Source organism: Lepisosteus platostomus, chromosome 22, assembly GCF_059453375.1.
Source record: "Lepisosteus platostomus isolate fLepPlt1 chromosome 22, fLepPlt1.hap1, whole genome shotgun sequence".
Classification (NCBI taxonomy): Eukaryota; Metazoa; Chordata; class Actinopteri; order Semionotiformes; family Lepisosteidae; genus Lepisosteus; species Lepisosteus platostomus.
In genome coordinates this window covers 9,700,679-9,713,991 of record NC_142632.1, presented here as the reverse complement: position 1 = coordinate 9,713,991, position 13,313 = coordinate 9,700,679, and the positions used below count along the sequence as shown (strand labels likewise).

The 13,313-nt window shown below is 46.2% G+C and overlaps 1 protein-coding gene across 9 annotated transcripts; it reads left to right on the top strand.

Moving 5' to 3' along the window:
* The first annotated feature begins 1,765 nt into the window (after window positions 1-1,765).
* LOC148643419 (kinesin-like protein KIF12) lies at window positions 1,766-13,241 on the top strand. 9 transcript variants are annotated; one of them, XR_015929078.1, is made up of 20 exons: window positions 1,766-1,903; window positions 2,652-2,723; window positions 2,925-3,003; window positions 3,482-3,603; window positions 3,878-3,953; window positions 4,089-4,223; window positions 4,715-4,850; window positions 5,891-5,982; window positions 6,706-6,862; window positions 7,908-8,026; window positions 8,650-8,754; window positions 9,118-9,253; window positions 9,547-9,664; window positions 10,104-10,232; window positions 10,573-10,720; window positions 11,070-11,141; window positions 11,355-11,474; window positions 11,970-12,107; window positions 12,454-12,545; window positions 12,994-13,081. XR_015929078.1 is itself a non-coding variant. In XM_088616236.1 (20 exons), exons 1-20 carry the CDS (start codon window positions 1,881-1,883, stop codon window positions 13,077-13,079), a joined length of 2,223 nt encoding a protein of 740 aa, XP_088472362.1. In that variant the 5' UTR covers window positions 1,766-1,880; the 3' UTR covers window positions 13,080-13,241. The 9 variants fall into 9 exon arrangements, 8 of the variants coding, with proteins under 8 accessions (XP_088472362.1, XP_088472358.1, XP_088472355.1 ...); XM_088616236.1 differs by having other exon boundaries at window positions 10,125-10,232; window positions 11,970-12,103; window positions 12,451-12,635; window positions 12,994-13,241; XM_088616232.1 differs by having other exon boundaries at window positions 11,970-12,103; window positions 12,451-12,545; window positions 12,994-13,241.
* The last annotated feature ends 72 nt before the right edge of the window (window positions 13,242-13,313 follow it).

Here is a 13,313-nt window from a genome sequence, read left to right as displayed (position 1 = left end):
GTGTTATGAGGTTTTCAATTATGTCCCTTAATCCATCTGTGCTCGGGGCAGTGATCACCATGAATGGCTGCACATTTCTGTTTTGTATTGTCTACGTTTTCTCCTTTATCCCTGCTTTCTGATCATACTACAGACTTTAGGGACACTAAATCTTTAACCACACCCAGTAACGCCCACAGGCTGATTCAGTGTTCAGCAGAAAGTCCTTTGGAAAGGGCTAAGTGAGTATGGATCTGAGAGACGAGCCCCGAGGAGTTTTAATCTTATTGAGCAATTCAGCTTGACTTAAGCAGAATCCCGAACGTTTCCTGCCCTGAAATGGACAGCTTTAGTTTCCTTGCTTTATCAATAAATCCTTGCTTTGTTTCCATCTTGAAAAGGATTTTTGCATAGTTCCATCGCCTTTGTAAACTTTGTTTTTATGCCACTGTGCTATTTTAATTTTTCTAAAGACCTTTTAAAACTAACAGGAAATAAGCAGTGCCTTTGGGTAGAACATGCAATGATCTATAGAGTGAGAAAATGAGTTCTTGACAGTAACATGTTTTTAGAGTTAACTATGCCCATATAATCTTAGCACAACATGATTTGTAGAGAAATTAAGTAATTTAAGATAGAGGAAGTGAATATTTATTCGCAAAACTCTGCTAAAAGCTCTTACACAATCACTTTGTTTTCTTTGTTTTCAAGGAAACAAATCACATTTTTAACGTGTAGGCCACCTTGTGAATGGGACTGTAGGCCACTCGAGAACTTTTGGTGAAAAGAGTTCACCTTTGGGGGCAGTGAGGGGGAGTCAGTTCTTTGCCTGGAACTGCTTACTCATTGAGACATATTATTGGTTGTTAGACGTGGGATTCTCCATTTTGGTTGCAGATACAGTGCAGGGATGCACTTAGGCTGACAACACTTAGGCAACATGCTTGCCTTCAGAGTCAGCAAGTGATGTGTAGATTTCATGAAAGGGGCTTTTAAATAAACTGGTAAAAAAAGTTATTTTAAATATTTAAAAATGAGCTCATCTGAAAATTGTCCCTGAATTCCCTTTGTCGTTTTATTCCTGTAGAGCTGCTTCCCATGACATGAACACAAAATTGAAACCTCTCTGCACCACCTACATGCACTAAAAAGAAGTGCCATTGCCCCTGTTCCAAGGCATTCCAATACAACATTTATTAAGTTTAGTTAATGGGTGACAAATTAAGAGAAAAACCAAGGTTAGATTTCTGGCTGGAACTGGCAGGAAAGAGGAGGTCGCCACAAAGGTATTTGGCCAGTTAACCCTTCCAGTACACACTGCGGTTTTGTTTTATGCTGTTTAAACCTTGCAAATGAACAAAATTGTTTGTTACAGTAATTTGGAAGCAATATAACTTGGCAGGATGAGTAGTTTTTGATCAGCAGCAAAAGCATAAACTGCAGCTGAAATCAGTGAATCAAACATTCAGTCATTCTTAATTTAATTAAAATTGTTAGATAACACCTTTTAAGTACATTTAAACCTAGGAATACACCTGCAGGTGTTAACAATGGAAAACAATATTGTTTAAAAATTTCACGTTGGTAATGATCATAGCAGTCTAACTGGGAATGTCAGACATAGTCTAATCTGCTTCAAGGAATTTAATACTCTAACCTAGGCAGACCCAGGTGGGACCTTGGCTGGCTCATGAAGGGTTAAGCGTGAATAGGAGCTGTCCCAAATCCCCTGGGTATTCTAATACATTGTGATGTCATGGAGGTACTGTTCTGCAGGCAGGAGGAGGGAGCCCATTGCAAGAGGCACAGGTTAGAGTGAACTGGGAGTGGGACTGATGGAGATGAGCATCTAAACTGGACAGGACCAAAGGCAGCACCTTAAGTCTTTGCTGGCGCTTCTGATGTTCCACTCCAGCTCCTTTGGGTAAGGATGGTGAACTGGGCATTTGCTCTTTATCCCCTAAATTATTCCCTGTACCTTTTCACTGTGAGCAACGGGTGCTCAAAAATGACAGCAAGGGTCTTGCTCATCTGTAGAAGAGAAGTAAAGACCTTTACTACTGTGTTGATGGATTTGTTTTAGTTCAGTTTTTGTGTTGTAAATGAAAAGGACAAATTTCAGCAGTGGAAAGCTCTACTGATTGATTAGTCCAAGTTGTTTTGTGTCAGGATTTTTCCAAGAGGTTTTTTTTATTCATGCTTTAACCAAGAATGTGTTTTCTGTTTTTTTTTCAAGGAGCATCCTTTAAAAAGAAACCAATAAAACCTAGTAGTAAAGTTAGCCTGAACCAGGATCCTGGCTTACTGGAGTCAGATCATATTTGTGACTCCAGGAGTTCTCTCACTGGGGCATTTTTCTGTTTAATTGTGCTCAGGCCTCGGTGTTTGACCAAGGCTAAAGCACTTTTTCATCTCATTGTCTTTCTCAGATTTTGGCTTTGAGTTTCCTTCCAGTCCTGTTTCTTTCTGCGGAGGGAGATAAACTTCCTCTTACTGTAATTTTGTACTCGCTAAAGGAGAGAATGGCGACAAAAAAGTCACCAGAAGTGCTTTTCCAGACATTATGGTGTTCAGCAGGATGTGAATCAGAGGCAGAAACGAAACCTAAGAAGACAACCTCTGTGCTCCCACTCAGTCTCTCCTTCTTTCTTTCTCTCTCCTCTGTTTTCCAGGCAGTCTCCAGAGACCGGAGGGCTCAAAGGCACTACAGGAGAGGATGAGTCCAACATTATTGTAGCAGTCAGGTATACCTGATGTTTCTCCGACTTCGAGCACACAAACTGGTGCTTTGTGAGGAAACTCAAACTTGTAATAATAATTTCTGAACCTTTACACAAAAACCTTTTAGAAACAAATGCCTATGAGCAAACAAGGCCCAGTGCTATGTTACATGCAGGCTGCCTTTCAGTTCTCTGCGGTGTCTCTTTGTGTCTGTCTGCGATCAGGGTGAGACCTCTGAGTGATGAGGAGCACAGTCATGGACATCAGGCGGCACTGTATTGTCCTGACCGGCGCACACTGCTGGTGAGAGCTCCTAATCACACCTCTGTTCATGCTTTGTTCTCTCTCTTATAGGGGACAAACAGTTTTTTCCGTGTGGAGTTTGCATGTTCAAGTGTTATTGTTTTTTTGCTGTGTGTTTCTGTCCACCTTCAAAACTTTGATATAATTTAATTTGTGTATGTGTGTACATCACATCCAGAGTGCGGTCCTGCCTTGTGCCCTGCTCTGAAATTCCGTAAGAGGAATAGGTATCTTTCAGTTCAGGGCCACATGTGATTTAGACAGGGTTTAGGTTTGAGTTAAAGGTGCTCATCTGACGTTTACCAGTTAGTTAAGGTCCTAAACCCTTACAAACTTTATTCTAGGCCACAGAGAATTCTGTTTAAGAAGTATCTTAGCAAGATCTTAACTACTTTTAAGAGCTGTAGTAGGTTTTGACCTCAGAAGGCTTGGTGTGGGGGGTTGCTCTTGTTCAAGCAGCTCTGATTGTTTCCCGTAGGTGAGTCACGGAGGGCAGGACAGAGCCTTCACCTTCGACGTGGTGCTGGAGCCTGGCAGCGGGCAGCACGAGGTCTTTGAGGAATGTGGGGTGAAGCGGCTCGTGGACATGGCGCTCGAGGGGTGAGGGGGGAGACCGGGGATCACAGGGCTGCAGAGACTGTCGTGGACACTTGCTTGGCCTCCTAGCTTCCATCTGGCCTTGAGGCCAGCGCTGAAGAAAGGCAGGAATAGGAAGCCCAGGGCTTTGCTTAATGATCCGGTATATGGCTGTGTAGTGTCCGTGCCCACTATTGCTGTTTAGTATGAGCAGGTGCACCATCGGCGAAAGACGAACCTTCTTCGCCTTCCTCCTCCTCCTCAGGCTCACTGTTGTAAATTCTGATTGCCATTGCAGATTCTCTTGCACGGTGTTTGCGTTTGGGCAGACGGGCTCGGGCAAGACCTACACCATCACAGGACCTCACTCCCAAGTAGGAACCTCCCGGCTTCTCTCTGCTCGGCAGCTGTGCCATGTGAACTATTGAACACACAGCACTTCAAGCTCAGCAAAACATCACCCTCTTTTTGGTGCAATCCGTTGTCCATTTCCATCTTGCTCACCACAGTTCAGTGACGGCCTGATGGGGCTCAGCGAGTTTGCCTTGATGCAGAGGTCATTGTCCTACCTGCTGGACCAGGTGCAGTCCAAGAAAGAGACTTTGGCCCTCAGTGCTTCCTACCTGGAGATCTACAACGAGCAGGTAATGAATGAACTGCTCAGAGTACTCTGTAAATACAGGGAAAAGGCAGATCAAAGTTAACCTTAACCTGAGAGTGATCAACTATGTATTCTGGCATTTTCATTCATTTTCATTGTTCTGTGGAAGAGCTGGCGAGGAACTAACATACCAACCAGTGTCCCCCTAACTGAGAGCTCCAGCTTGAGCTCAAGTTGATACAACCAAGAATAGATCTGTTTGCAATCATAAAGCAGCATGGAGCACATCCAAAGGAAGCAGTTTTACTGATAAAGAAATATCATGTTATATTAGAATAAGAATCCAGAATGGACCAAAAGAGATGGTCTTCAGATCACCTCAGAGGTTTGTGTGGCTGGATCCTGTCTTATTTCTGACAGGTGTTCTAATATTTTTGCATGCTGTTCAGCATTTATTTTGTGCCTGGGCTGTGAGATGGTGGCTGTCTTTGCTGCTGGTTTCTCCACCTCTGTGTGGCCCTTCTGTCCCTGCAGGTCCACGACCTCCTCAACCCCTACCTGCCTGACTCACTGAGCGTCCGCGGGAGTAGGGCCTGTGGCTTCTACGTGGAGAACCTGTCCAGCGTGGAGTTTCACAGTCTGGACGCGGCCCTGAAGCTCCTGGAGGAAGGTATGGAGAGCCGGGCCTGAAAGGTTAACCCATTTTCCTTTGTGTTGAGAAAAATGTATTTGTATTTTTTTATATACTGTTTTGGACTGAGAGTAGATAAAAATTCTTCCAGTTTTTGATCAAATATTTTTTTGACTCTGTGGCATTTCGAGGGGCGTGTCCAGTGTGGAGGCGGAGCCCTGGTTTAAGGGCGACGCGTTGCCTTAACAACCGCAGCTGTCCTGGCTGATTAAGAATGTGCTGCAGCTGTGGGGGCCCCTGTAAGAACAGACTGAGCCCCTCCCCGGAGGGAAAAGCAGACCCCCGCAAGGGGAGAACCTTCCAGCAACAGTCCCGGAGGGGGTTGTGGAGAGAGCATTGGGGATGTATTTTTGCTTCTTTTTCTTTCCTCTCCTGTCCCGTTGTGAGGATTCGCCGATGCAGGTGGAGTTTCTTTTGTTTTTGGCCTCACTCTCCTTTTTCTTCCAGTCTGGGCCGTGATAAACAGGGACAGTCTAGTCTAGCTGCCGCTGTTCCAAGCGGTTTCTTTTTCCCCAGACTGGGCCCCGTTAGATAGGGATTGTCCAGTCTGGATGGCACTTTGCAAAGCCGTGTACTTTTTCCTTTTTGTTTTGGGGGTTTTCGCTAACCTCATACTGGTGCCCCCGCCCCCTCAGATGGGGCGTCGACTTTGACCAGTGTTCGCCATGACCCCTCCCACTCCCACTTCGTTACAACCCTTAATGACTCAGTTTATGCTGATGCTGCAAGGTAGTATTTGACCACATTAGGCCTTGAGATGACTCCAGTTTCCTCCCACAGTCCAAAGACTGGCTTCTGGGATAACGGGCCCTGGTGTGGATCTGTGCGTGTCTGTGTTTGTGTGTCTACCCCACAATGGGCTGGCATCCCATACAGGGTGTAACCTGACTTGTGAGTATAGTTCAGCTCCTCTGCGTCACTGTATTGGATAAAATGGACAGATGGAGTGACCTTGAGGCCCTGTTTCTTGGGCTCTTTGCCTACCTACCTGCCCCTCTTGTTCTCTGTCTTCTGTGCAGGAATGCGGAACAGACAGATGTCGTCTCACTCCCTGAACAAGCACTCCAGCCGCAGTCACTGCATGTTCACCGTCTACATCGAGAGCGAATCGGTGACGATCCCTTCCTCTTCCTCTTCTTCTGCACTCGTACCTTCTCACGCACTCTCAATCGCTTCGAAACGCAGGGCAAGAGATGTTCACGTCTGAATGCCCGAAGGAGCAACAGATGTTTCTTTCCAATGCAGTTAGTCTTATAGGTCACCCTTGATTACTTTGTGATGATTAAGAACACTTTTAAATATTGATCAATCAATCAAATAATTTGTTCAACGTAGAGGTCTCTGCTCCTTGTGAGCTTAAGGATATTAAGTTATTAGTTCAAGATGACATAAGTTATAATAAATCATTTGCCAAACTGATGACAGAAACTGGACCAGCAATTTTGGAACTGCTGATTTGCTGGGGAGGTGTAGATCTGCTGCTCTAGAAGCAGATCGAGAATCTCTAACCCAGAATCCAGAATCTCTTGGTTTTCATTCCAGCCCAGCTCTCAGACACAATGTTGGACCTGGTCTAGTTAGTCTAGATAAATATAAGCTTTAGTGACTAAGTCTATAAAACATAAGGGACTGATGTTCTCCATGAAGGAAATGGTATAGAATACCTAAATGAATAACTTAGCCTTTTCATTTTGAGAAGGCTCCCTTAATTACAAGGTTGACTCACATGTATCAAATAGCTTTTTGCCACATGCTTTAACAATACAAGGGAATTTTACTTGGAGTGTCTTGTGTGGCCGCCTGTTAACGTGTTTCGGCCCCTTTTCCCCATGAGCACCAGGCTGAGGAGGAAGGGTGCGCTGGGTGTCTGGCCAGGCATGGCAAACTGTGCATCGTGGACCTGGCGGGCAGCGAGAGGGCAAAGGGCACGGACTCCACGGGGGAGCTCCTGGAGGAGACCAGCAACATCAACCGCAGTCTGCTCACCCTGGGTGGGTGTGCCCAGCTGCAGTCCTCCAGAATCCCACTTCAAACTGAAAAGAAAACTATACAACGTTACTTTTACAGCCGGTTATTATGAATGTCAAAAGTGATGCCACAGGGGGGACGTAGTTTCATAATACAACAGTTTAGGCATATCCATCAAGGAGCTCAAAAGTGAATATTGAGCAATAATGTTTTAAAATGTTTTTTTAAGCAGTCTCTTGGCCTGTATGCCTGTTGGGAGCACATTTGAATTCTGCCACCTCAGGAGGCCCTCTGAAGAGATATGAGCTTGCTGTCTGAAACTCAACATATTTTAGCCTCATTTTGGGCACAGTGGACACATGGCTAACGGTGGCTATCATGAAAAGAACTAGTTTATTACTGTGCTCCAGTACCTGGAGGGACATTGTTCCTAGTTTTACCAGGCCAGACGAGGAGAGCCCCAGCCCCAGTCACCCTACAGGTGACCTATAATGTTATAGGAATGTTATTTGAGGATTAGCGATGTTATTTGAGGATTAGCATCACTTGTTTAAGCAATTCCTAAGTAATGTTTCTATTGAGGGAAAACATGTCCCTGAGGATAATCCAAGTTTTGTTCCAACTGATCTCAAAAGATTTTGATTGAATGCACCACCTGTTTAATTGATTCAATGTTTAAGTAGTTCAGTTCTTCCAGGCCTTTAGAAATTGATGATTTAACCTTGAATAGTCTGACCTGAAGAAGGCACCACAGCCGAAACCTTGTCTCTTTTCTTTTCAGCAAGTAATGAACCTCTACCTGTTCCTTTGCAGCCTATGCATGATGACACAGCTCCCTACTCCAACTTCTTGATAGTTTAACAGCTGGCTATAAACCTATAAAACCTGCTGGACTGGGGCTCTCCAGGAGCAGGGTTGGAGTTTCCTTCTATAGAGAAAGTGAACAAAATGAGTTTGGTGATGCACTGTCATCTCTGACCTTTTGTGTTGGTCTGATGTTAATGATTCCCAAGTGTAATCTCAGCCTTAGACATTACACTGCTATTGCTTGTATTCATTTCTGCACAGGGAAGTGTATCTCTGCTCTGGTGGATCCCAAAAAGAGGGAGGGACACATCCCATACCGAGACAGCAAGCTCACAAAGCTGCTTTCTGATTCGCTGGGAGGCTCAGGGGTCACACTCATGGTGAGCAACCTCACTGTCTTATACCACTGCCAGTTGCACAGATTACAACACCTGATTGTTAATATCAATGACGTACAAAAGGTTAAAATGTAGAAATAACAGTAAAGGTAGAATTAACAGTATCTTCTAAGAAATGTACAAAATTCTCAATCACTGTTTGAATAAGAAGGCAAGAATAAGATGATGAACATTTTTTACAGACTTTAAATTTAATGAAGCAAGCATGGTCAGGTCAGACGCACCTTCTGTGCAGTGTGCAGTGTACTTCTGGGTGGAGCGGTGGCTCTGTGGCTCAGGATCTGCGCCTGTGGCTGGAAGGTTGCCAGTTCAAATCCCGCAGCCGGCAGAGAATTCCTACTCTGTTGGGCCCCTGAGCAAGGCCCTTAACCCATCCTGCTCCAGGGGCGCTGTACAATGGCTGACCCTGCGCTCTGACCCCAAGCTTCTCTCTCCCTGTCTGTGTGTCTCATGGAGAGCAAGCTGGGGTCTGCGAAAAAGACGAATTCCTAATGCAAGAAATTGTACAGGGTTAATAAAGTGATGTTATGTTATGGATGATATTTGTTCTGATATACTGTAAATGCACTGTAGCTGTGAAGTGACTGCTGCCCTCTTGTGTCCAGATTGCATGTGTGTCCCCCTCTGTCACTAACCTGCAAGAGACCATGAACACACTGCACTATGCCAGCAGAGCCAGAAAGATCAAAAACAGACCCATGGCTAAGCGGGTAAGAACTTTTTGCAGATGGGGCATCCAAATTAAAACAGGGTCTGCAGTGTTACTCTCAAAAAAAGGCTGAAGTATTTAAATGGTTTAAGTTACACAAGATATTATTTTCTCCTTGAGCCATGCAGAGTCATTTGTAATTTTCTTTAAATTTAGAGGCCTGTTGCATCTTTATAAACTGATTCCACTAAGCAAAACAAACTTATAATCTTTCTTTTTTTTAAAAGAGCAACATAGCTGGAGCTAGACTTTTGACAGAACAGAATCTTGCCTCCCAGTGAAACAAGTTCAGGGGCAAAGGTCAGAGGGCGTCGTCCTGGCAATCCAGTATCCCAGAGTTCTGTGCTGCTGTGCCCCTGTGCAGGACCTGCGAGAGAAGCTGGTGATCAGCCTGGAGAGGGAGGTCAGGCTACTGCGCAGTGAAAATGTGCTGCTGAGACAGGAACTGCAGTTTCTTGAGGGGGAGAGGAATCCTGGAGTGGGCAGACAGGGTGCTGGGAGTATGAGTCCTTTTCAATCTCTTATAAGGGTGTCAGCTTTTTCTGTGAGGTCTCCGGACAGGTCAGTAGTTAAAGAGGAGCCTGCCTTGGAAGACATATGTTTACACATTTGTTTTTATTGTATTTGCATTGCTTGTGTCTCTTCCCCATCTTCTCAAATTGACCTAATTTGTGCTAGAATAAAGAAGGCATCTGTTGTTCAGGCCTTAGATTGCAGGCCAGTCCAACATCTCGACAGGTTCTCTGCTTTCTGGCTCTGCTACTGCCATTGTTCTACCCCTCTCTCCCTGTAGGGAGCAGTAGTGAGCCGGGGATGGTTGGGGTAGCAGAGACCAAGAGAGAAAGCCATGGGCCTGATCACAGTCTGCCCAACCTGTTGAGGCAGATCATAGAGGAAAACAAGAAGCTACAGTGAGTTCTGCCCTAGCATTTACTCATGACTGATCTTAATTATGTAACATTCTTTTCTTGTTGCTGTTGGTGTTATTATACTCTTAGATTGTTTATTGGATATTCCATTACCTGGTGATGCTAATAATAATGTAATTTAATCAGTTGAGAACAAATTCTTATTTTCAATGACAATTTGGAGATTTCCCACTTATACAGCTGGACATCTTATTAGAGAAAAATGAATGAAGTACCTGCCTCATGGGTGCAATGCTCTGTCTAGTATTTGAGCTCTAAACCTTCCAGTTTTACTTCCACAGGCCTAACCACTGTTCCACACTGCTGTCAAATTAGTAATGGAGGCCATTGTGATTGTAATGCCATGTTGTCAGTGCTGCTAATGTAATGCAATTGGCACTGCTCTGCACGGCAGACGTGCCACTTGGGCTGATGTTGGAAGGTCTGCTATGTTCCTGTTCAGGCAGGAGAAGACGACACTGCTGTGCAGTCAGGAGGCCTCCAAGCAGCAGAGGGCGCTCTTGGTGCAGGAGAACACCCGGCTACTGCGCAAACTGGAAGACCTGGAAAGGTACGTCATGCCACACCTTTGCTGAGTGGGCCACACGGCAGAGGACCATTTCGCTGACAGAGGAGGCAAAAAACTTTGTACAGAACTCTATTACACTCCCACAACAGGCAGTGGATCTTGGGTGCTGTGCTAGATTGATCTAAATCGTAGACAAAAGAAGAGCATACATAAACAGTTTGCAGCAGGGCTATCCAATCTAGTCCATACTTGGAGGCCTGGTGTGCCGGTGGGTTTCCATCCAACTCGGATCTTAACAAGCTAAACTCACAGGTTTCCAGTTACCTGGATCTACAACAGCTCCTCCCTGCAGGCTCATGCTGACCCTCTGTGTTCTCTCCAGGGTGATGGCCGCCTCCCCAGTGGTCAGCAGTAGCCACTCCGGTCACTCCCTGAGCAGCGCCAGCAGTTGCAGCAGTGCCAACCCCCACCACCGCCAGCACTCACCCGCTGCCCCCCCGCCGCCCGCCCACGGGCACTCCTGCCACACCGTGAGTCCCCCCACCCCATCCCTGGCCCATCTGGGGCTCCGCGCGACACAGGCCTGACACGTCTCCAGATGTACGAACCGGCTGGAGAAGACGCCACTCTGAAGTCGTCCCCTGGATCTGAGGCCAGGCCAACTGAGCTGTCGATTGTTGAATCAAATCAATCTGCAGTGATTCCAGGCAGTCTCAAAACGCATCTCGGAGCAATTCAAAATCTCCTTCTAGGTGGCTTTGACTTTGCCGTATTTTCTCAGGAATTAACCTAGGGGGATGTGGACCTTCTTCTTTCTCTACGCCTGTTCAGACTGCTTGGGAATGACTCAGACCCCACCCTGGTGTTTGCCTTCCACAGGATCGACGTGTTGCCTGTCCCTGGTATCCCTGCCTTCACTGCTGCAGATGTCCCCCTGACAGCGCCTTACAGGTCTCACATTGCTTAGGAATGTTTTCCGTATGTTTTTTCTCTTCATGGTAAAGTGCTGATCAGGAGCACTTCTTTAGCTTGACAAAGTCATGGCCTTTTCTTTTGTCTTGGTATGTTCTTTTGTCAAAGGCTGAGGTGAGAATGCAGGAAGTTCTGTGACAAGTCCTTGACTAATGTATCGGTCATTTATTCCTGTTTTCTTTTTGGGCACAGTGTCGACCGCAGCCACAGTGGAACACCAGGCCCTGCCCATTTATGGCACAGGAAGACCCCGCCCCTCTGCATCCCCTCTTCTTAAGAGGAGGGGCTTCCCATATAGATCAACACAGGCAGGTTTGTGCTCTCTCACCTGTGCCTGACCTCCTCTACAGTCGACAGGGAATTCCTAGGGAAGTATCCACAGGGAAATTTAAATGGACTTAACTGTAGAATAGCCTGATGATACAACGCATTATTATGTTTTTGCAATGTTGATGCCTCTTTAAAGAGCTTGACGCTTTAGATATTTGGAGAAATGAACATTAACTGGGCAGACGATTTTGAGAATAAAGGGTATACCATATCCTGCGTGTGTCTGCCCTGTAACGGACTGGTGTCCCATCCAGGGTGTGTCCTGCTCCACTGTGACCCTGAGTTGGCAGGAGGGTTTATAAAATGGATGGTTTGATGGATGGAAACACCATATCAATTAATCCGTATGAGTGGAACCACAAACACAAGAGCTGCAAATAGTTTGATGTTGTAAGGACTCCATCTCTGTGGTCCGATTAACCTCTGTCACTCCTTCATAACCCTCCCACAGGCCCGTCTCTCTCTTTGTCCTTCCAGATTGGGCAGCTGCCCCTGCTGGTCTGCTCGTACCAGCACAAAGCAGCCAAAACGTCTCCAGACTGTCAAAGTGCCCTGCAGGACCACCCAGCCCACCAGCCAGGCCCCAGCTTGAGCCTGGTCCGCAGAAAAAAGTTAGTGCCCCCCCTGTGTTAGAAATTGATTTCATAGCTCTGTTTGCATTGATACACTTATGTTTTGTGCTGAAAACCTGCTTTGTGATGCAAATCCCTCCTCTGCAAGTCTGCAAGAGAAATGCCAAACTCTCCTATGACACCAGCCATTTTCATTCATAGGTGACAAAGAGTCACTAGCCTTGATAAAAAAATGGTGTCTGGAATGTTTGGTGTCACAGAAACTTTAACGCAGCAATGCTGCTGCTGATCGAGACGGTGAAGGGGCCCTGCACAATGAAGTCCGGTGCACGAGGAAGTGTAAGGAAGCAGGGATGAACAGTGACACGAGTTTCCCTTCTGTGCAGGAGCCAGGCGGAGACCGACGGCTATGCTGACCGCTTTCAGGTCATGAGGGATGCCAGGGCACAACAAGGGGGTCCCCCGCCCCAGAAGTCAAAGGGTAAAGTTGTCCCAACCGCTCCGCCCCTCCCAACACCCCCTGTCCAGGACATGGATACCCCAGCACCTCCTCCAGGGGCCGTGAGGAGAGGTAATCATCTTGCCTGCATGTCAGAACTGATGACTGTGCTTTGTTCATGGCTGGAAATGGATACAGCTGATGTTCCTATGAGTTCCCTGCACAATGGCAATCCAAAGTTATGTCAGTGCTATTACAAAAATAGGTGCTTACCATGCAGCACAGTTTCTTGCATTTGATGTTTACAAGGAACAATGCCCAACCTACTTTGAAAACGATGGCACCTAGTGTGCAGGTTGATCTTGGCATGAGTGCTCTGTTGTTTGACAATACGTGGCTGTGGGTCTTGACAACACTCCTCTCCACAGGAGGCTGCTGAAGGTCAAGTCAGTGGCTGCCCCTTCTGAGATCCCTGACTTTTCCTTTGCAGTGGAGCAGACAGAGGGGCTCAGACCACTGGGTACACCACACCCTCGTCACATGACCCGGGAGATCGGACACCATGGCAACGCCTGATGCAGGCAGCTCAGTGACGACAGAGGTTCCAAATACACAGCTGGTCTGTGCTGCCTCAGTGCGACACTGACCACTCAAAGCAATGCTTTTGGCATTTCCTTCCGGGATTTTATCTAGGAGTTCTAGCTAATGGAAAGTAAAGAATATTGTTAATTCAACCAATATTGACTTGTAATATACTAATTTGAGACAAAGATGAGGTTGTTGGGGGAGGAGAGTCCAGCATTTCCATTT

Bases quoted from the DNA above. Each gene is read 5' to 3' on its own strand.
- LOC148643419 (XM_088616229.1), top strand. From the start codon at position 1,881: ATGTTCCACTCCAGCTCCTTTGG. The intron at 4,224-4,714 runs GTAATGAATGAA...CTGTCCCTGCAG, and splicing joins TGGAGATCTACAACGAGCAG to GTCCACGACCTCCTCAACCC. The intron at 8,027-8,649 runs GTGAGCAACCTC...TCTTGTGTCCAG, and splicing joins GCTCAGGGGTCACACTCATG to ATTGCATGTGTGTCCCCCTC.